At 38.0% G+C, this 23,494-nt stretch overlaps 1 protein-coding gene across 1 annotated transcript in view; it reads right to left on the bottom strand.

Moving 5' to 3' along the window:
- Positions 1-23,494, bottom strand: part of LOC111156487 (N(alpha)-acetyltransferase 25, NatB auxiliary subunit) — a 69,440-nt gene that overhangs the window by 24,384 nt on the left and 21,562 nt on the right. The window contains exons 6-15 of the mRNA XM_022517419.1: positions 23,259-23,366; positions 22,707-22,785; positions 18,649-18,760; positions 17,955-18,044; positions 16,236-16,405; positions 13,310-13,422; positions 8,281-8,488; positions 7,402-7,491; positions 2,197-2,377; positions 1,477-1,576 (exon numbers count right to left, since the gene is read on the bottom strand). Of these exons, the coding sequence (XP_022373127.1) occupies positions 1,477-1,576; positions 2,197-2,377; positions 7,402-7,491; positions 8,281-8,488; positions 13,310-13,422; positions 16,236-16,405; positions 17,955-18,044; positions 18,649-18,760; positions 22,707-22,785; positions 23,259-23,366 (1,251 nt within the window). The remainder of the gene's footprint in view (positions 1-1,476; positions 1,577-2,196; positions 2,378-7,401; positions 7,492-8,280; positions 8,489-13,309; positions 13,423-16,235; positions 16,406-17,954; positions 18,045-18,648; positions 18,761-22,706; positions 22,786-23,258; positions 23,367-23,494) is intronic.

The raw sequence follows: 23,494 nt of genomic DNA on the forward strand, positions 1-23,494 counted from the left end.
TTCTGCCTCAGAGCTATCAGAGAAACAAAACTTTGAAAAGGAGTCATCAGTAAATATTTCTTTAACCTCTTTCGTAGAAATACAGAAGTGACAGCCAGAATAATGAGATTTGAGAAACGCTTCTGATTTTTTCCCTTGACTTAGTGAAACTTCTTAAGAACAGAGAAGGGCAAGCACAGATACCTGAACACAGAGTACAAACACACAGACTTCTAACTCAACTGCCTACTTGTGCTAAGATATTTTAGAAATCCAAGGTCCTAGAGATGCCCTCGGATCTCTAAGCCAGGCCAGCACCTTCCAGGCAGCATGTTCAAACACTGATGCCTACTTCCCTCTCTCCCTGATCAGGAGCTGTGGCACAAAATAAGGTATGAACAGAGATCCCAAACACTGGAAAGTGCCATGGGGGAAGGGGGATAGGGCTTAAAAGCCAACTGATGCACAGCTTACTATCCCTTGCTACATCAGCCCTCTAGGCCTTGCCATAAGGCTTACCAGGACAGAATTACTGCAAGCTGACAACAATAAACCTGTATTCCATTGTTCAGAAATGCTTCCGCTCTGCCTTCTGTTTAATACAAGGCTAAAAAATTCGATGGAAGATAGATTAACCACAGCTGTTACAGTTACAAAAGAACCACCCCAAAACCAGCTCTGTTGCCAAGTTCCTTAGTTGCTGTTAGACCATGAAAATAAAAAACTATGGGCAGATATCTGGCATAGCCGAATTCCAAGCAATGAGTTTTAGAAGCACAAGAGAACAAAGCAGGCAATGACCATCCTAGAGACTTGCCTTCTTTTCACCTGTGTTCACCTCTAGTCAGTCAACCAACTGTGTTCAAGGTGGATTTACACAGTTGGTTGACTGACTAGAGACTATTCAAAACTTCTGCTTAACTGACAAGTGGAGACCAAGTCTGCTTGCAGTGAAAAATATGGTGCAAATCCCATCCTTTCATTATGGCACACAGCTCTACCTTATTTACTGCTACTTTAAAAAACACATTATTGACACAAGTTTCTTGAAATGTCCTTCAACTGGACAATTTTATAATTCTAAGAAAATACGAGTGCACTGGCTGTTGGCAAAGAGCATGGTAGTATAAACGGAAATAAAGGTAACAGAGCAGCTGCTGTTACAGAATCTTCTACGGCATCCCAGGCTATAAACACATATGGGTTACCTCTTATACCCTTAGAAAAAGTCCCTTAGAACTAAGAGGAATACCACTTACTACTCTAATAGTGTTTTAACTATACCTCTGCATGGATTCTATTAAACACACCCACTCTAGCAACCACAAAAACTCTTAACCTCCACCTAACAGACGTGTCCAGTAAGCTATGGCCTAAGGCACTTGCAAGTACTCATGGTGCATTCACCTGCACGCGTGCCACACGAGGGAAGGTATTCTCTGACTCGCGTGCATTCAGCAGGCAAGAACATATTTTTTAAAAATATTTTTCACTTACATCTTTCTGGTTGGAGTGGAAAAACCTGAGTGCGAAGTTACAGGATTGGGATGCAGCAGCGTACTGACCTAGGGATTCGGCATATCGGGTCAAAAGATAGCTAGGTCAGAAGGAAAGAAAGAAAAAAAAATGTTATACTTACCACCTCCAGTACCAACTACACTTCAAATTATTATAGCAGATAAATAGGCACACAGGGAAGTTAAAACAGCCTGTCACAGAAATCATCTCATTCACAGAATCAATTTTTTTTTTTAAAGAGCAAAGTTAATTCAGTTTTGTGGGAGACCTAAAGCTCTATGCCATGCTTTCTTACGCTCATATGATTAATGGACCAGAAGGGGATAAAGAAAATACCCTTGACTCATCATAAAGAACAGTCAAAACACAAATTCAAAGGATCTCTAAGGTCAACAAATAAAGAACATGTATTAATCTCAACTGCAAAGCAGAAATAAAGACTTCATGATAATGTGTTCCAAGTATAAAGCTGTTTGCTACCTCTGGGGAAAACTCTTACCTTTTCAAAACTGTGCAAATTTTAAAATTACCATCAAATGCTGGAAGATATAAAAATCTTTCTGCTTTGCAATGGGTCATCATGGGGGATTACTTAATCTAAAAAGCTTAATAACAGAAACTGCAAAGCTTGAGCTCCATGTGTAAGGACCCCACCCTGAGGTAGCTGGCTGCTCAGTATTCAGAGTATATACTACCAACCCAATGGTGTCATGCTGGATATGCTTAGCATCAAGGCTGGAGTAGAGATCCACCACTGGTTCAAACGCCCCCAGCACACAGTAGATTCGAACAAGCAGCAACTTGAATTGAGCATTGGAAGGGCTGTGGGTTAATCCCTCTTCCAGCAAAGTCAGGGCCTGCCACACAGCAGTCTCGTCACCTAGAACCAAAACGTAACAGTATTATCCACAGTACTTAGCAGCAGATGGAGATTTCTCATCAACAAAAGACAAAAACTTACTGGTATTAGCACCTCCCTTAACTATTTGAAGAATGAGTTTAGGTGTCAAAGAACAAATTTTAGATATACACCTGTAAGCAAAACAGGCAATTTCCCAGAATAGACAGTTTCTCAATAGTTACCTCAGTTCTTAAACATGCATCTGCAAAAGTGATGCAGACTTTAAGTTGTGAGGTTTAGGAAGGAAGTTACAAAACCTCTCAGAATCCTAGATTCTGAAGAGATGGACCTTGAAGGAGAATTTGAGTCCACCAACCTTCCCAATACAGGATTTTCTTTACCAGACCCCAGGAAGATATTCTCTCTAGGCAACATTTTTCTTCCATATGTAACTCTACTATTCAGATGTCAAATAATATTTCAAAAAAGCTGTTCACTAATAATCAAATTAATACAACACACTTATTTTTGGCCTACCAAAATTCAAAAGGTTACATACATCAATAGTCTTAAAGATTAAGTAGCTTCTCTTTCATGAACCTAAAGAAATAATATGAAATGGAGATAAAGATTTATATACAAAAACATTCATTGTACTAATAATGAGGGAATGATTAAGAAAATTATAATAAGGCCCACATTATGCAGCCATTTGATATTAATGAGTTTTTAGTAATGAGGGAAAATACTTATACAGTAACAGTTCAGTATAACACACAGAATTCAAATTAGCATAAAGAAGTGATCTTTAGTCTATAAGACAAGCACAGAAAAAAAGAGAAGGAAATAGGCCAGCTTTTAGAATGTGTTTTGGAAGCTGGAAAAGTTAAGATTAAAATATACTGTTTCCCAACACTTTTATAAGTTATTTTTATAATCAGAGAAAACTTAAACTAAAACTTAAAACACTTAAAGTAAAAGCTCTATGCCTTGAGCTTTTCGAATTATATGCTGCAGGCTTTTTTCTACAAGAAATGCGATATAATAAAAAATTGGGGTTTTAGATAAATATCCATAATCCTACCCAAACTATGCATACCTATAATCTATGCAAACTACCATTATGACTTTAATGTATTGCCTTTGAATCAGAATTACTTTTACACAGTAGCAGTCACGACATCATCTAATTTTGTGTTCTGCTCTTTGAAGTGTTTTCCCACGTTGCTACCTAGTCTTCACAATTGTAATTTTATTGAATTCAACACTTACTGACTTAAAACTCTAGAGCAACACTAGATATAGGAACGGAGGATAAAGGTCACGGGTGGTTCCTGGCCTCAAGGGGCTCAGAGGTGAGTAAAGAGCGTGACAATTAAAGGGAATAAATAATTCTAAGAAGTCCTAGTTACTCAGGGTGCCTGGGCGGCTCAGTCAGTTAGGCGACCAACTCCTGGCTTCAGCTTGGGTGCTGGGATTGAGCCCCTGGCAGGTTCTGTGCTCAGCAGGAGTTGCCTTGAGTCTTCCCTCCCTCTGCCCCTCCCCCAACTGGTGTGCACACTTGCTCTCCCTCACACTCTCTCTAAAGTAAATAAATCAGTCTTAAAAAAGAAAAGAAAAGGAAAGAAAAGAATGGGGTGCCTGGGTGGTTCAGTCAGTTAAGGGTCTGCCTTTGGCTTAGGTCATGATCTCAGGGTCCTGGGATCGAGCCCTGTGTTAGGCTCCCTGCTCTGAGGGGAGTATGCTTCTCCCTCAGCTCATGCTCTCCCTCTCAAGTAAACAAAAATCTTAAAAAAGAAAAAAATCCTAGTTACTCAAAGATAACCTGTATTGAAAAAAAGATCTCCTTAAAATGGAAACAAAATTTCAAAATAAACATTAAAAAAAGTATAATTTATATTTTTTTCTCAACTATTAAACCATTACAAGGATATTTATTATTTTATTTTGTAAAATTTAGGCTATAACTACAACTCTATGCAAATTCTTCACCAAATCAAAAGAGCATCAAGCAAAAAAAGAAAAGAGCACAAAGGACTCATTAGGCTTTTTGGAAAAAAGTTTTCTAACTAAATGTTGTAATATAAAAAAATGATGTAAGTTCTAGAGCTATATTAATGTATAGTATGGACTACAGTTAATGATACTGTTCTGTATACTCAAAAGCTGCTAGGAGAGTAGATCTTAATATTTCTAATCATAAGAAAAAAAACTAACTGTGGGGTGACAGATGTTAACTAAACTTATGGTGGTAATCATTTCATGATATACATATATCAAATCATTATGTTATACATCTTAAGCTATACAATCTTAAGCTAATACAATGTAATATATCAATCACATTTCTTCAATAAAACTGGAGGGAAAAAAGATATCCTTAACTCCCCAATGACTTTTGCAGAATCATAAACAAATGACTTTTGGCAAAATATCTGAGAGCATCATCAACTTCTTAAAGTGCTCTTCTTAAGGCACCTGGGTAGCTCAATCGTTAAGTGTCTGCCTTCTTCGGCTCAGGTCATGATCCCAGGGTCCTGGGATCGAGCCCCGCATCAGGTTGCCTGTTCAGCTGGAAGCCTGCTTCGCCCTCTCCCACTCCCCCTGCTTGTGCTCCCTCTCAATCTGTGTCTCTCTCTGTCAAATAAATAAGTAAAATCTTAGAAGAAATTTTAAAAGTGCTCTTCTTAATCTTTCACATTCAAATCAGAGTCTTCCAACATTCATACCGAATTTCTACAGATTTCTAGTATCTGTCAGATCCACCCTGGACAGTGACTATGCCTCCAATTAGAGCACCGCAACCTCCCTTTCACTGACTGCAAGAAACCTGCATCTTTATAATATTGGCAATTTCTCAATGTATGTGCACTGTACTGTATGATTATGGAAAATCTGCTTAACTTCTTTCTCTGCCCTGTCTTTCCTTCTCTATAAAACTGCACCAATCTTAACTATATTATGAGGTTTAAATTACCTAATTCATGTAAAGCACTTTCAAGGGCCTGCTGATCAACAAATGTTAGCTGCTATTGCTATACTGGGCAAGTTGCTAAAAAAAAACAAGGGATTAGCAAAGCCATATAGTCACTTAGGAGCAAGAATGGATGCTAGAGTAAGTGGGGAAGGGTATCTGAGTAGGGATCAAATTACTAAGGGGTCAGTTCATTCATGGATGTTTTACAGCTCTATGCAAACTCATGATTCTGGGGCTCAGATGACAAAGACTCTGATAAAAAGGATTTCAGCCCCATCTCCGGTACAATACAGTATAACAAGTACTAGCACAGGGATACACACAACGTTCTATAAAAGTTCAGAAGGGGCATAAACTCTTTAGTGGGGGGGGGAGTGTGAAATCAAGACAGGCTCGTCAGAGGTAAAAGTTAGATGAAGGAAGGAAGGAAGTTATTTCAAAGAGAGGCACATGACGTTCACTAATACTAGCAAAAAAACCAGCAGATTTAGGCTATAAGTACCTAAGAATTTAGAGATATAAGCAGAGGCTAGGTTAAACAGAGCACTGTAAACTATCCTAAAGAGGCTGACCTTTACCCTCAGGAAAACAGGGCACCTCTGAAGGGTTTTCAGCCCGAGGGTGATGGTATGAAAATCAAATGCTCCATGAAACGACCCCCGAGGGCAGGGCTTGTGTCCACCACACACAGTACTGTCTCCCCAGCCCTTTGTTTCTTGTGCAATTTATTCTCGTGAATAATATGCAATAAGTACCTAAATTTTTTTTTCCCAAAAAACTGCTAATAAAAGAAAATGTCAGGAGTGAGACCTAAAGGGAATCTCAGTATCATTTGCTGAATCATCCTTTTCTTGCTCAAGGATATATGCTTCCTTCAGCATATATTGTATTTCTGTCCTTAACAGGTTAATTAGAATTACATTCCCAAAAGAGTACATTCTCCTAAACACTTTTTTAAGTGAATAAAAAGGGCTATTCCATTTCATGGACCTATACATCTCTCTCTGAATCAGTTTCTCTTATTTTAATTGTGGCAACTTTGTAATAGGTAGTTCAATCATTATTCACTTTTCAGAAATGTTTAAAAACATAACAGTAAACAAGAAATATCATGTGTTGACAAGGATGTGGAGAGAAAGGATCCCTCATGCACTGCTGGTGGGAATGTAAATTGGTGCAACCATTGTGGAAAACAGTATGGAGGTTCCTCAAAAAAAATTAAAACCAGAAATATCGTATGATTCAGTAATTCCACTACTGGGCATTTACCAAAAGAAAATGAAAATACTAACTTAAAAAAGATATACATAAGCAGCATTATTTACAATAGCCATGATACGGAAGCAAACCAAGTGTCCATCAATAGACGAATGGATAAAGATGTGGTGTGTACACACATGTGTATACACATACACACACACATGAATATTATTCAGTCATAAAAAAGAATATTTTGCCATTTGCAACATGGATGGACCTAGTGGGTATTATGCTAGTGAAATAAGCTAGACAGAGAAAAACGAATACCATATGATTTCACTTATATGTGTAATCTAAGAAGTAAAATGAAAAAACAAACAAAAAAGGAGACACAGACCTATAAATAAAGAACTGATGGTTGTCAGGAGGGACGGAGGGTGAGGAAAAGAGGAGTGGGAGATATAAGCTTCCAGTCATGGAATGGGTAAGTCACAGGGATGAAAGGCACAGCGTAGGAAATACAGTCACTGGTACTGCGACAGTGGTACACGGCAACAGGTGCTGGCTACATTTGTGGTGAGCAGGGCATGATGTGCAGAACTGCCAAATCACTATGTTGGACACTTGAAATTAATGTAATGTGTATCAACTATAATTTAATAAAATTTAAAAAATAAAAACAGAACAGATGTGCACTGATTTAAGATTATCTGGATTAGAGAGAGGGGGATTATCTGGAGATGGGTTCTTCTAGAAGCACCCTGGAGAAGGGCAAGGAGGAAAAACCTAAAAGCATAAATCAAATTCTTGGATTATATAATTAGTCTCAGGATTTATAATCAATAAAAGCAAAGCATAAAGTCAAACTGAAATCACTCTTCCTTACCTGTTTCTCTCCATATATCAATAAGCACATGGACAGCAAGGAGACAGTAATAGTCTGAAAACTGCAATTCGGTTTTCAAACAGGATTTCCCTGTAGGGAAAAAATCCCATATTTGTATTTTAACATTTGTTCAACTATCACTGCCCCAAAGGAGTTTTTTAAAGCAGGAAAGTGACAGGAGGGAGAAGATAAAAAAAGAGGAAATGAAAGTAGTAAGAGGCGTATAAATACCAGAAGAAAAATGTAAGCCATGAATCAAAGGATTCAAAAGAAGGTAAGGCCACACTCAGCTGGAGCAGAAGGAAGAGTTCTAGAACAAAGGTGGTATCTGCAATGGCCCCAAAGGAAGAGCAGCAAGATTTGGAAGGAGGTTTCAGGTAAAGAGAAGAACAGAAGCCAAGGGCCATGTACAACTAAAGTAATGGTACACTCATTACTTCACCTAATGATTCAGATTACAGTTAGAGAAACACTGACATCATCTGGTCACATAATTTATACTTTATCACATATATCTAGCAAAAGGTCATCTACTTCTGAACTAAACATTTACCTCATAATCTATGACATTCACTTTGTTCAATTTCAGTCTATATATTAAAAATAGTAAGGCCTAGAAGCAGAAAATGTCACAATTAATCATAAGCCCCATGTAATTCATATGAGCCCCAGTGTGACAGCTCAATCAAGAAGAATATGGACACCTCTCATTATTCACAACTCCAAACTTAAGAGAGGCTTTATATGTGAACAGTCTTCCCAGAATAAGCTCCTTGCCAAACTCATTAAAACAAGGTGCTCTGAGTGATAAAAACAAAACCCAACAGACTAAAACTTAGCAAATCAGGCAACTACTATACATTTTGAAAGAATGCTCACCAAATTCTAGTCCGTGCTGATACCTTAGCATCAGTTCTCTGACCACACTTAGCTTCTGGTTTTTATCCATAGTGTGGTACAGGCCGAGCAGCCTCGTCAGTTGCACGACACACAGATGCTGCTGCAGAGCTCTGATGTCCGCAGGCAGCGCCAGCTTCTCCTCGGTTGGTGTCGACAAAGGAACAACTCCAAGTAACTGATTAATAAACTGCAATGTAGGAAAAAAGCACCAATCTCAAAACAGAACTCATCTTTGGCAGGCTATAATTAACAAATGCTGAAGTGATCTAGAAAAAGGCATTTTTTATCTACCAAAATTACTAAAACAAAAAAACTTCTAACAGCACACAATGCTGATAAAAGGCCAACGGAAATGGCATTCTCATTCACTGCTGGCCACAAGTCATCTCTCAATACCGGGTACTATACCACTGACAGATTAAAAGAACTGTGAAAACGTTTCATAAATTATTCCACACAACATAATATAATGATATAGCAATGAAAAGCTTGATTAGGAAAGCTATAAAAAGAGCAGATTACCAAAAACGAACCTACAATTACAACTGATATACAAGTGAATTCTTACAGAAAATATTACATGTTGAGAGGAATAGTTATGTCAGTGGCCTTAAGTTGCTTTTTATTAAAGTTTTATTTTCAGATGCAGATTCACATGCAGATTTAAGAAATAATCCAGAGAGATCCCAGGTACCCTTCTCATCCAGTTTCTCCTGATGCTAACACCTTGCATTAAAATGATTTTAGGAGAGCCTGGGTGGTTCAATGGTTAAGCGTCTGCCTTTGGGTCAGGTCATGATCCCAGAGTCCTGGGATCAAGCCCCATGTCAGACTCCCTCCTCAGTGGGGTGTCTGCTTCTCCCTCTCCCTCAGCTCTCTCTTAAACAAATACATAAAATCTTTAAAAAAAAAAAAAGTATTTTCTGAGGTGAGGGGTAAGGGGTGGGAGGATAGAAAAGGTTTGCAGTAGAATGAAACAGATGATCACCTCATGTTTTAGACTAACTGAAGAACAGTTTTATACTTTCATGGTTCTGTCAGATTGGGGTGAATTAAAAAAAAGATTAATTCTGAGAAAGTAAGCTGTGTAAGAAATCTCCATAAAATACATAAAATTTCGTAACAATACAAATTCTGAATAAACACTAAACTAAATCGGGGGGCAAGCACGTAAGGAGAGAAGTGGGATGTTGTAAATGAGATGATCATCCTTCCATGAAAGGGCTCCAACAGAGGAAGACTGTAACTGTAAAAATAAACAAAGTTATACAAATCTGTAATTTAGAAATACTGAGGTAAATCACAGAAGACACAGGTAGGAGCTGAACACGATCTGCCTGTAGAGAGCCAGAAGCAGGGTGAAGGTGGCAAAGAGCTGCTACTGTCTTTCAAAAGAAGCCTTATAGTACCATTCAGCTTTTTCAACTTTATCCATGTAATTTTTTCATAAAAATAAAAATTAAAAAAGAAAACCCCACTCATGCAGTCTCACATCTGTACCAATGTTGCTTTGTCTCCAAATGTATGAATTTTAATTATTATGATCAGATAATCATGTGCAACAAAGAAACGGCAGCCCCAGTCTTCATATTTTTTATTAAATGCCTATATAGCTTCTACTGCCGGCTGGTCCATTCTTGCAAGCTACTCTATATATTAGTGATGCTTATCATTAATGCCTTCTTCAAGCAATGCTAAAGAATCTTCCAGGCAGTTTTTGTCATGAAACAATGCATTCATTCTTTATTCTAGCCTGTACCATTTTACTGCTATGCAAAAAGCTTCTTTATAAAAACTGTAATCATTTGTTTAGCTTAAAACCCCAGGGCAAAGGAAATCAAAAGATAAAAACATCACTCTGGGTGAGCCACTTCAGGATAATTGGATTCAGTGGCCTACCTGTAGGGGCTCGTCCCAGTTGAAAAGACTGGGACTATAGCTCTCAGCTTGAAATTTACTTAAATGGTTTGCAATCCTCTGACAAACACACTGCTGAGAGGCAGAATTTTTAGCTACTGAAGTCATCCTACATTTCAAAAGTCATGGCAGCAAAATTACCCCCTCAATGAAAATTTATGTGGGTCTACAAAACTCATTCCAACAGCTTTAAATCCTTTGTTTCACAGAACAACGACTACCCATCACTGCTAGTATTCCAGCATTTCTAGAGGGTTCATCTCAATAGATTATTTACTCTATGAGGTCACATGAGATGACCTAAGAGTTTCAAACATACTAATACAGTAGAGCTTATACTAGATATACATTAGCAAACCCTTATGAATCTCAGCTGAAGGCAATTAAGTGTCCGTTTAATGCAGCCTCATTAGTTGATGCTTCAACTTCTAAGATGGGAAGCAACGGAAGACATGATCAATTGTTCCAAATCTTAGCACTTAGTACATAATATCTGCAACAAATACTAACTGAAAAAATCTCTTCCACACGGTTCTAGATTCTGCTTAAATCGCTCTAGTAACATGAAGCTCACACATTGTATTTTTGGAGAATCTAACTACTAGAAAGACCTTTTTTCCACTGGCCAAATTCTGAATTCCCTGTAACAACTTCCTGTGGATCCCAATTCTCATTCCCTTTTTGTACGGGAGCTTTTCAGTGATGAGAAAAGAAGGACTGTGTCCTCACCAGACCAAACCTCTCTTCCATTTCTTTCTCCTATGCTTTCAAGTCCTCCTACAACCCAGAACTCCTTTTCTGGATATCCTACAATTAATCTGGAAACTTCTAAAGCTTGACCTGAGCCCTGTAAACACAGCACTCCAAGAATAGTTCTACTAAACCAAAGTGAATGGTGACAGTCATTTCACAACCGAGAGATCATTGGCTACTTACCAGTTTGGGAAAGCACTGCTCCATCCCCCCTAGATACGTCACCCTCAAGACTGCCAAGTATCAAACCTGGAGGACTGAACACAAAACCACCGAACAAATACTCCAGTAACCTCCACTATGGGGGCAACAGAAGGCACTCTGGAACAACAGGTGGTGGCAACCCTGTGATAGGAAGGCTTTGCTGCAACCTTCACTAATTACAGAGGTATTTATGAGTAAAACTGATCAAATCATGGACTTTCTTTTATACATGCCACTGTTTCTTTACATGGCACTCTACCCTACCCCACATACACTGTTCTTCCAACTGGTAGAGTACTCCACCTGCCCACTACCAGGGACACTCTGGACTAAACACTAAAAACTCATACTGTGGAACAGGATATGAAGTTCCCAGCAATGGGTGAACAATCTGACCCAGTACATGTTGCTGTGGATGAGGAGTCTAAAGATAAATTTCCCCATTTCATTATGTAAGAAATTTACATTGGTTCATTTATAGCAAAAACTCCTAATATATGACAACTAACTACAATGTGGTACACTGGATTAGATCACAGAACAGAAAAAGGACAGTAATGGGAAAACTGGGAAAATCTAAATAAAATCTAGGGGTTAGTTAAAAATAGTGTACCAGTGTCTTGTTTTGACAAATGTACCATGGTAATTTAAGATATTAACAAGCAAGGGTTAAGACTACAGTGTAACTTTCTGTACTATCTTTGTGACTTCTCTATAAATCTAAAATTATTCCAAAATAAGTGCATCAAAATGTAAAACCTTGCTCCACAAAGGATCCTCTTAAAGGATGAAAAGACAAGCAGAGACTGGGAGAAAATATGTGAAGCAACGTATCTGACAAAGGAGCTGTATCTAGAATATCCAAATTCTCAAAACTCAACAGTAAAGAAACAAAAACGAACTATGAAAGGAGCAAAAGACAGAAACACATATTTCACTGAGAATATAAAGCTGGCAAATAAGCACATGAGAAGACATTCAACACCATTAACCAAGAGGGAATTACACATTAAAAACACTATAAAATATCACTATGTACCTGCCAGAATGGCTAAAATTAAAAACAGTAACAACACTAAATCCTGATGAAGATGCAGAGAAACGAGATCACTCATTTACTGCTAATAGGAATTTAAAATGGAATGGCAACTGTGAAAAAGTCTGGCCATTTCTTTAAAAAAAAAAAACTAAACAAGCAGCTATCATTACACTACTGGGCATTTTTTTCATAGAAACGAAGACACAAGTTCACACAAAAAGACACCCACACAAATGTCCACAGCAGCTCTATTTGTAACAGCCAAAACCAGGAAACTGGATGTCCTTCAACAGTTTATAAAGAAACGGTGGCACATCCATACTACAGAATACTATTCGGCAATACAAAAGAATGAACTATTGAAACATTAACATGGATGAAACTCCAGAGAATTATGCTGAGGGAGGAAAAAAGTCAATCTCAGAAAGTTACACATACTATGGCTCTATTACATAAAATTCTTAAAATGACAAAATTATAGAAATAGAAATCATATTAATGATTGCCAGGGGACAGAGAGACAGGGAAAGGGGAAGGTGCAGGAAGAGGGCAAGGTAAAAAGGGGTAGCGCGTGGGATCCTGGTGGTGGAACTGTTCTGTATCTTGACACTGGCAGGGGTCACTGAGTCTACGTGCAATACACTGCACTAAATACACATTAATGTACCACACGTATACACCCAGATGTAAAACTGCTGAAATCTCCACAAGGTCAGTGAATTGTATCAATGTCAATTTCCTAATTATGATATTATACTATAGTTAGGCAAGACGTTACCAGTGGGGCAAAATAGGAATGGGCTATACAGAGCTCTCTGTATTATTTCTCTTACAACTGCAGATACATCTATAATTATCTTAAAGCAAAACAAAACAAAAACACACCATAAAACAAAAAGACAATCCAATTATCCATCAGAGGCTTATTCTCTTCATGGCTAAATTTAACAAGAAATCATCTCTTAATCTGTTAGCACCTGGAGTCCTTGGCTTGCTAGAGCAGTTACCTTGGCATCTCGTGTTCACCACTCACACATAGATTTAACCTAGTTACAAGTAATACAGGTACCCAACAGAATTCTGAACTGTACTTACTTTTGTACACTGTGTAGCAGGTAGCAGGTCAACAAACACCTTGAGGTCTGTAAAACAACAAGGTTTATCCCCAAACCTTTTAAAATACTGGAACATTAATTCTTCTGGATCACCTAAGAGAGTGAGAGAAAAAGAAATCACTACATTTGCTTCTGCAAATTTAAGAGGTCTGATTTGAAAATTATTTTTTTATTTCTTTTTTTTAATTTAAAAATTTTATTTATTTATTTGACAGACAGAGATCACAAGTAGGCAGAGAGGCAGGCAGAGAGAGTAGAGGAAACAGGCTCCTCGCTGAGCAGAGAGCCCGATGCAGGGCTCGATCCTAGGACCCTGGGATCATGACCTGAGCCGAAGGCAGAGGCTTTAACCCACTGAGCCACCCAGGCATCCCAAAAAAAATATTTATTTCAATTAAATTAAAATTTTGCTTGATGGGGCACCTGGGTGGCTTTGTCAGTTAAGCATCCGCCTTCAACCCAGGTCATGATCTCAGGGTCTTGGGATCAAGCCCTCCATCAGGCTCCTGATCAATGGAGTTTGCTTCTCCCTCTCCCCATCCCCAGCTCATGCTCTGTCTCTCTCTCAAATAAATAAATAAAAACTTTAAAAAAATAAATATAATTTTGCTTGAATACTTGAATGAGAATGACAATGAGGGCTGCAGGATGGCTTGCCTGTTTAAACATATATTTTAAAAAGGAGCTGAATCTTACAATCTCAACTAGTTTACTTGTTATTACACTTAGGAAATGTGACACTTTTCATTAATTAAAGTTTAAATACCTAAAAAGTTTTCATTAAAATTTAAATAAAGATTGAAGTTTATATACAAACATTAAACAAACATGCTTCTTTCCACAGTTCTTGAAGTATTAAATGTTTCACATGCACAACACAAGAGAAAATGGGAAGAGTACAAGCCAGTAACTCCCAACAAGATCACTCACTGTGGAAAATTTAAACATGGATCTACAGAAGCTACCAGTGCCTTTTATTTTTCCTCAAATTAAAAACACAATTAAAAACAAAAAATTTAAAAAAAAAAATTAAAAACAAAAAATAAAATAATAAAAAATAAAAATGTTCTCAAATTAAACCAGAGTTTCTGTAAGATTTTAGGTCTTGGTTTCTGTCCACATTTCAGAGAACTAAAGTCCATGGCTTTGATCAGATTCTCAAAGGACGCTGATCCAAGACACTAAGAATCACTTACTGATCTGTGTAAAAAAAGTTTTGTGGGGGCGCCTGGGTGGTTCAGTTGGTTAAGTGTCTGCCTTCGGCTCAGGTCATGATCCCAAGGTCCTGGGAGCCCTGTGTTGGGCTCCCAGCTCAGCGGGGAGTCTGCTTCTTCCTCTGCCCTTCACCCCACTCATGCTCTCTCTCAAATAAATAAAATCTTAAAAAAAAAAAATTTGTGGAGGGGTGCCTGACTGGTTCAGTCCATACAGCATGTGAATCTTGATCCTGCGGTTGTGAGTTCAAGCCCCATGTTGTAGGCAGAGCTTACTTCAAAAAAAAAAAACAAAAACAAAAACAATAACGGTGGCGACTAGATAAACACAAATCTCTCTTATGCAGGGTGGAAAGAAGGAAGAGAAAGACATAAGATGGACACAGCAAGTGCCAACAGATCCAAATACTTTTATATCGAACTTTGGAAAGAATGGAATCTATGTTAACATTTGCTGGGGATCAGCTAAGGATCAAACGAAAATTTTCATTGGCAATTCCGTGAGACTAAAGTTCCTGAAGTAGACCTAAAGAAGTCAACATGGAGTTCAAAACTGGTTGTAAAAACTCTAGGAAGGGAATGAGAGAAGCCCACAGTTAATTTTAGAATAAGCTGCAAAGCATGCCTGGGTGGCTCAGTTGGTTAAGCAACTGTTTTTGGGCTCAGGTCAGGATCCGGGAGTCCCAGGATCGAGTCCCGCATTGGGCTCCCAGCTCCATGGGGAGTCTGCTTCTCCCTCTGACCTTCTCACCTCTCATGCTCTCTCTCACTGTCTCTCTCTCAAATAAATAAAATCTTAAAAAAATAATAATAATAATAAGCTGCAAAGAGCATTAATTAGATGATTAAAATGAGATGATCTAAGATACTGGAGTATCTTTAGATACTGGAAGTGCTCATCATCTCAGGACAACTGGTGCCAAAAAGCAGCGTCTTTTAATGAGAACCAAATTTTCATAACGATAAGTGTGTGGGGAGGTTCCTTTGGAGCTTTATCTTAAAAAAATGAAAATAAAAAATTAAGAAAGTTTATTATCTTAAACTTAAAATTTAGGCTATAACCATAAGCTAATTCTTAGTATGAGCAAAGAATTACCGCTTTTTGAGGGGAAGGGTGCCATTTTCCAACAAAACTGTGAATTAGCATAATATGACATCCATCATTTTCAAAAAAACTTCTAAGGGGTTCCTCAACTTTCCTGACGGCCTCTCTTCATGCTTTATTATCTGAATCATGTTTTCCTCCTATCCTGTCATTGTCCTTATAAATTTTCTCTTAACTGTTAATTGTTCTAACTCTGCCAGATGTTCTTTCATCAATGGTTTTGTGAGTGCTTGAAGCAGATTTTCAAGAAATCTTTCATCCACTTCATGAAATCTTGAAACTTTTTTTTTTACAAAATTGGCTATTATACTGTGAAATTGATTTTGACATTAATGTTGAGTCAAAAAAGAATGCCTGATAAAGACGCTGGCGAAAAAGGAAGAGATGCTAATGTCGAGTTGAAGACATGATTGAGAGATAACGGTACAGTAATCTATTCATGAGTAAATATTTTCAGGTTATGAAGATAATTGCTTCCCAAGCATGACTTTATCATCACAGACCTCAGAGAATGAAAACTGCACTTGGGTATGGAGGGCATCCCTGTATCTTCTCCGAAGTTCCCAAATCATATTAAGGGTTCTTACCCAGTTTGTACTCATCATTAAAACCTTGACGTCTTAAACGTCTAATCAGTTCAAGTTTAGCAAGATGTGGTCCTCGGAGATGGCGGGAACTTTTAGATTCTTCTGTTATCCGATCTTCTATAAATTTCACAGCTTCTTCTGCAGAATAATGCACTTCTCCTTCTAAAGAGCTAGGTATAAACACACATGGAAAAAGGTATTTTGTACCTCTACTGTCCATCCTAAAACTTAAAATTTTGTGAAGCCAAACTGACTTCAAGAAACAAATTAAAAAATAAAAATCACTCTGATAATTATAAAATAGTAAGGGAGTAAAAGAGAACTATGAGCACATTCTGACAACTAACATGGCAAAGGATTACTCCCAATTCTGGCATCTGATTACTGAACTGTGACTAGTTACCTCTACCTCTTTCTTTAAAATAAGAATGGAGGGGCGCCTGGGTGGCTCAGTGGCTTAAGCCTCTGCCTTCGGCTCGGGTCATGATCTCAGGGTCCTGGGATCAAGCCCCACATCGGGCTCTCCGCTCAGCGGGGAGCCTGCTTCTCCCTCTCTGTCAAATAAATAAATAAAACCTTTTAAAAAAAGAAAAAGAAAAAGAAAGAATGGATAACTTTATATATATAAAATATTGCCTGATTAAAAAAAATCTAAGTAAACTTTATTGCTTTAAGAATGAAGGCTGAGAAAAATTAGATAACTCAGTTAATATTACAAAGTAAGCATCAGCTCATCACCACCTTAAATCCTTACTTTTTAAAAAGATCCCATTTATGTTTGTGTTTTTGTCTAGAATAGCAAAGGAAAAAAAAAAGGAAACCGGCAACAATCCAAGTGTTCATCAGTCCATCAATGGGAAACAGGTTAAATGAATTACATCTCTAAAGTGGAGTTCTCTTAAGTCACTAAAAAGAATGAAACGAATCTATATATACCATATATGGAAGATGCCCAAGATATATTTTAAGGGAGAAAATACCAAGTTGCAAACCATTATGTCTAATATAACTGCATTTTTATGTTAAATAATGAGAATAATTACATTAGTATGTTGACAAAATAAATCTGGAAGAAAGGACTCTAAACTGCCATCAAGGGTTATCTCTGGGGGCACCGGGCTGGCTCAGCTGGCAGGGCATGAGACTTGATCTTGGGCTCAGAAGTCATGAGTTCAAGCCCCACACTGGGTGTAGAACTTACTTTAAAAAAAAAAAAAATTGGGACGCCTGGGTGGCTCAGTTGGTTAAGCAGCTGCCTTCGGCTCAGGTCATGATCCCAGCGTCCTGGGATCGAGTCCCACATTGGGCTCCTTGCTCATCAGGGAGCCTGCTTCTCCCTCTGCCTCTGCCTGCCATTCTGTCTGCCTGTGCTTGCTCTCTCTCCCTCTCTCTCTCTGACAAATAAATAAATAAACTCTTTAAAAAAAAAAAAAATTATCTCTGAGTCAATTATATCTCAACAAAAGTAGGGAAAAAATGTTATTTCTGGGGTGATAAGATATTTAGGAACACTTTCTACACCATACATTTCTGCACTTAGTTTTAAGATTTCTTACAATGAACACATTTATTTTTTAACTGTAAAAAAATGAAATATCTTACTTTGAAAGGAACACACTACTGAGACCAAAAAAAGAATTCTATTAGGCTTCCAATGAAATCATTTTGCTACAGCATGCTAAAAAGTGCCACTCTAATTCAGGAAAGGAGTCAACTTACTGTTCACCTTCAGCAGGAGGAGTCCAGGCCTCTTCAATCAGTCGAAAGACAGAATCGAAATAAGTCAGATAGAACTGCCAGTCATCTGAGCTAAAATCAGATTGAATGGTGCACACAGGATTAAACCCAAGTTGTGACAAGTCTGCCCTAGGAACCATGATACTCAATTTATTTTCTAGGTTACATTTTAGTCTTTACTAGGAGAACCCCAACCCTCCCTCTGAGTTTCCTCTGCCACCCAAAAAGGGAATTTGAGAGGCATGTTCAAAGTAAAAAACTTTTAGGAAAAAGTTATTTCCTTCAATGAAATAAACAGGTCCAGAAAACTAATATTCTTAACAGAAAACCCCCATGTTAGTACTTCCTCAAAATGGGCAGCTGGTGGCGAGTGGGGGGGGGGGAACGACACAACACACATGTTTCTTTTAGACCAATACTGAATTTAACAAATTAATGATTTTTTAGCATTCATTCTGAAGACGTAATACTTCACACTCTAATGGCTTAAGTTCCATTATACCCCTTTACTGAAAGATAAAGTTTCATCAAAAAAACTTTTAAAAATACCTAGGCCACACTACTGCAAGATTTATGCCCAGGAAATATAAAAGACAACAGATTAAAAAAAAAATTCAGTAGTGACACCTGAGAGCCCCACTCCAGTCTCATGGCCCAGAGAGAACCATCTACTCACTTTTTCAGTAAGAGGCGCCTGGAAAGGGCATTGCACTCTGGCCACCTGCTCAGCTTCTTATACATAGCCATGCATTTATTTTCCCGACTCTGAATCTCGCTCGTCAACTTCTCTATAATTAAGTTATATAAAAAAAAAAGTTATAAAAATTGGTAAGCTGGTTTCATTTTTCCTCAGAAAGCAGAATAAAGTCCAAACACAAGAAGGAAAATGTCACATTTTCTTACTCCCTCTCTTAGAAAATGGGACCACTAGTAGATACAAACTATTATCTTATTAAAGATTATTTTCCTGAAAAGAAAAAAATAAATTTCTGATACTAAACTTTTATAATCATTTTTCCTATAAACTACAAGGATCCAGAATGTACTGAGTTGAGGATCTAATACATGGGATACACTTATAAAACCCCAAAAGCATTTAGGAACTAGTATATTTGGTCCATAGACAGACTTCCCATCTATACAAACAGTTCCAAAACATTGAATGAGCTTGGACTGGAATGGGATGAGCCAGATGAGAAGTTAGGAGCAATACAAAAATGAACAGAGATGAATCAAACACCTTCCCAACAGCTAGGAACAGAAAAACTATGACTACTATTTCTGACCAAATGAGATTTACCCCGACCTTTCAAAACAGCTTAGCAAATTACGGATACCAACAACCACATTATGAATTTCCTACAGATAATCTTCATTTTAACTATCCTAAACTATAATCCAGCTGGGTAAAAACAGAAAGGCTGACTTCACCCATCTGTGAGGAGGCTGAAATTAAAGAATTAAAGATAAGCAACATTAAAACAATAAATACATAAAATCTTAAAAAAAAAAAAAAAAAAGCAGGGGGTGGTGCCTAAGTGGCTCAATTGGTTAAGCACCCTCAGGGTCCTGGGATCAGCCCATGGGGTCAGGCTTCCCGCTCAGTACGGAGTCTGCTTCTCCCTCTCTCTCTGCCCCTTCCCTGTCCCCCAACTCATGCTCACTTTCTCTCTCTCAAATAAATAAATCTTTAAAAAAAATAGCAAAACTCCTCATTTTATATAATTAGTTAACAGCATTAGTTTTTTGACCACACACAGTCAAGTAAAGATTATACATACCTGTATGAAATAAAGTTATTTTATTTTATTTTATTATTTATTATTTATTATTATTTATTTTATTTTATTTTATTTTATTATTATTTTAATTTATTTGTCAGAGAGAGAGTGGACAAGCAGGGCGAGTGGCAGGCAGTGGGAAAAGCAGGCTTCCTGCTAAGCAAGGAGCCTGATGAGGGACTTGATCCCAGGATCCTTCCTGGGCCATGACCTAAGCCAAAGGCAGATGCTTAACCAAATGAGCCACTCAGACATCCCTGAAATAAAATTTTTTAATGATTCCTAATGAGAAATCTGAGGCTACTCATCTACAGTTAGATTCCCCCAATGACTGTAAAGGCATAATTAAAAACCAGGTTTGTCAAAACAACACTGGATTTCTAGGACTTTTTCCTAAGGAAATCATCAAAAATGGGTAAATGTGGGGCACCTGGGTGGCTCAGTCATTAAGCATCTACCTTCACTCAGATCATGATCCCAGGGTTCTAAGATCGAGCCCCACATTGGGCTCCCCGCTTGTTGGGAAGGCTCCCCGCTCATTGGGAAGACTGCTTCTCCCCTTCCACTCCCCCTGCTTGTATTCCTGCTCTATCTCTCTTTCTCTCTCTCTTAAAAAAAAAAAAAAAAAGGATAATTGTTAGGAACCTAAATCTTCGTCATAAACATCTTCAAAGGGGAATGGTTAGATCAATCTATGAAGTTTCTACACGTAAGTTTTCCAACAAAAAGGGAAGAAGTATTTTCACTACAATGGAGAAGAGCTAACTTCTTTAACATATAAAATGCTCTTGCATATCATTATATGGTTATATCATTATATGGTTAACCACATTTTCAGAAACAGTCAAAGGATGAAGAAGAGCTAACTTATTTAACATATAAAATGCTCTTGCATATCATTATATGGTTATATCATTATATGGTTAACCACATTTTCAGAAACAGTCAAAGGATGGGGTGCCTGAGTGGTTCAATGGGTTGGGTGTCTGCCTTCAGCTCAGGTCATAATCCCCGGGTCCTGAGATCAAGCCCCACACTGGGCTCCCTGCTCCATGGGGAGCCTGCTTCTCCCTCTCCCTGTGGATCTGCCTATTTGTGCTCTCTGTTAAATAAATAAAATTTAAAAAAAAAAAAAAAGGAAAAAAGAAAAGCAGCTCAAAGAAAATACAATGGCTTTTAAACAAATAAAAAAATTATCTTCCCTTACAATTAAATAAAAGTTGTAAAATGTTTTATCAGATTAAAAAACATTAAAGTTTGACATAGGGGCACCTGGCTGGCTCAGTCAGTAGAGCATGTGACTCTGGTCACATGGGTGCCGAGCTTATTAAAAAAAAAGAAAGAAAGAAAGAAAGCTTGGTGTGTCTGGGTGGCTCAGTTGTTTAAGCGTCCAACTCGGTTTCAGCTCAGGTCTAGATCTCAGGGTCCTGCGACTGATCCCTGCACTTGGCTTCACACTCAGAATGGAGTCTGCTTGTCTCTCTCCCTCTGCTCCTCCCCCAGCTCACACTCACCCTCTTGCTCTCTCCCTAATAAATAAATGAATAAATAAAATCTCCCTCTCCCTCTGCCTGCCACTTCCCTTGCTTGTGCTGTCAAATAAATAAAATCTTAAAAAATAAACAAACAATGGGGCGCCTGGGTGGCTCAGTGGGTTAAGCCTCTGCCTTCGGCTCAGGTCATGGTCTCAGGGTCCTGGGATCGAGCCCCGCATCGGGCTCTCTGCTCAGCAGGGTGCCTGCTTCCCTTCCTCTCTCTCTCTGCCTGCCTCTCTGCCTACTTGTGATCTCTGTCTGTCAAATAACTAAATAAAATCTTTAAAAAAATAAATAAATAAAATAAACAAACATTAATTAATTAATTTTAAAAGATCTTCAAGAAAAAAATTTTTAATAGAAACATTGTGTCAACTGAATAAGATTACTCTATGAGCTAGGTAGAGTACGTTCTCAATTCGCGGAGAGATTACTCTATGAGCTAGGTAGAGTACGTTCTCAATTCGCGATTTGAATTGCGGGTGGGTGGCTCAGTTAAGCATCTGCCTTTGGTTCAGGTCATGATCCCAGGGTCCTGGGATGGAGTCCCACATCGGGCTCCTTGATGAGGGGAGCCTGCTTTTCCCTCTGCCTGCCACTCCCCCTGCTTTGTGCACTGACTCTCTCTCTGACAAATAAATAAATAATTAAAAAAAAAAAAAAGAAAGAAAAAACTGAGAGGAAGAAGAAGGAGGGAAAAAGTACATCTGTAGAAGGATACACAGAACAAGTTAACTGGCAAAGAACCTAGAGGACAAAGGACTGGAGATCTGGGGTATAATCTTTCTTTCACACATCTTAAATTTACTGAATCCATGAATTATTTTCAATTTTATGATATTATTTAGGAACACCTGGGTGGCTCAGTTGTTAAGTGTCTGCCTTTGGCACAGGGTCGATCCCAGGGTCCTGGGATCAAGTTCCACATCAGGCTCCTTGCTCAACAGGGAGTCTGCTTCTCCCTCTGCCTGTTGTTCCCTTCCTTGTGCTGTCTCCCTCTCTCTCTCTCTGACAAATAAATAAAATTTTTAAAAAATATTTTCTAAAAGTAAATGTATAACATACAGGAAAATCTGGAAGAACATTAAACAAGTGATTTTTTAAGTCTTTATATCTTTATGTTTCTGTATAAGGAAGAAATTTTCCACAATAAATATTTCTCATGTGTGGGGCACCCTGGGTGGCTCAGTCAGTTAAGCATTTGCCTTCTGCTCAGGTCATGATCTCAGCGTCCTAGAATCAAGCCCCAAGTCAGGATCCTTGCTCAGCAGGGAGTCTGCTTTTCCCTCTGCCACCCAGCTGTGCTTCCTCTCTCTGTTTTTTTTCTCTCTCTCAAATAAATAAATAAAATCTTTAAAATTATTTTTTTCATGTTTAAATAGGAGGAAAAAAAACTTTAAGAAATCTTTAAAAATTACCTCCTAATTTTCCTCTGATAACATCCAAGGCTTCCTGGTACTTTCCCAAACGTTCCAAGATCATATAATAAAGTTCAACCTTACAAAAGAAACAAATAAGAAATGCAACAATCAAAACTTTTCAATAAGAACAATCGTTTGCATGCTTTTAAAAAGTTATCTAGGGGCATCTAGGTGGCTCGGACAGTTAAATGTCGGACTCCTGGTATCAGCTCAGGTCTTGATATCAAGGTCATGAAGTCAAGCCCTGCCTTGGACTCCATTGTGGGTGTAGAGCCTACTTAAAAAAACTAAATTCTAATTTAATTTAATTTTTAAAATATCAAGAGAAAAGAACACTATCTTCAAATGAGATGAAATCAGCAGTAAGAATGTTCATTGTACTTAAGCCTAAAACTTCATATTTATACAAAAGGCAAGAATGAAGACCCAGCTCTCTCTGGAGTAAGACAGCAGTTTGTAATACTGTAATACTATAATACATAATATTGTAGCAATATCAAACACATGCGAATACAAAAGTACGGCTTTTGTAGGACTTCCATTACTCACTTCAGCCTCGGCCTCTATCTTGTCTTCTTTCACCATTTTTTCTACCATTCTTTCAGCAAGGGGCAAAAACATCGTTTTTGAGAGGTTTTCATCCTGTGCCGATATAGACTATAGGAGAAAAAATAAGTGTTTCATTCTAATTTCTCCCCCGCTTGCACTATTTATATTACCAGGCGGACCATTACCGTGACCCTAGCACATAATTATCAGTCCAGCCCGTCAAATATTAGACCTAA

This window comes from Enhydra lutris, unplaced genomic scaffold (genome assembly GCF_002288905.1).
Source record: "Enhydra lutris kenyoni isolate GAN:26980312 unplaced genomic scaffold, ASM228890v2 scaffoldscaffold46, whole genome shotgun sequence".
Classification (NCBI taxonomy): Eukaryota; Metazoa; Chordata; class Mammalia; order Carnivora; family Mustelidae; genus Enhydra; species Enhydra lutris.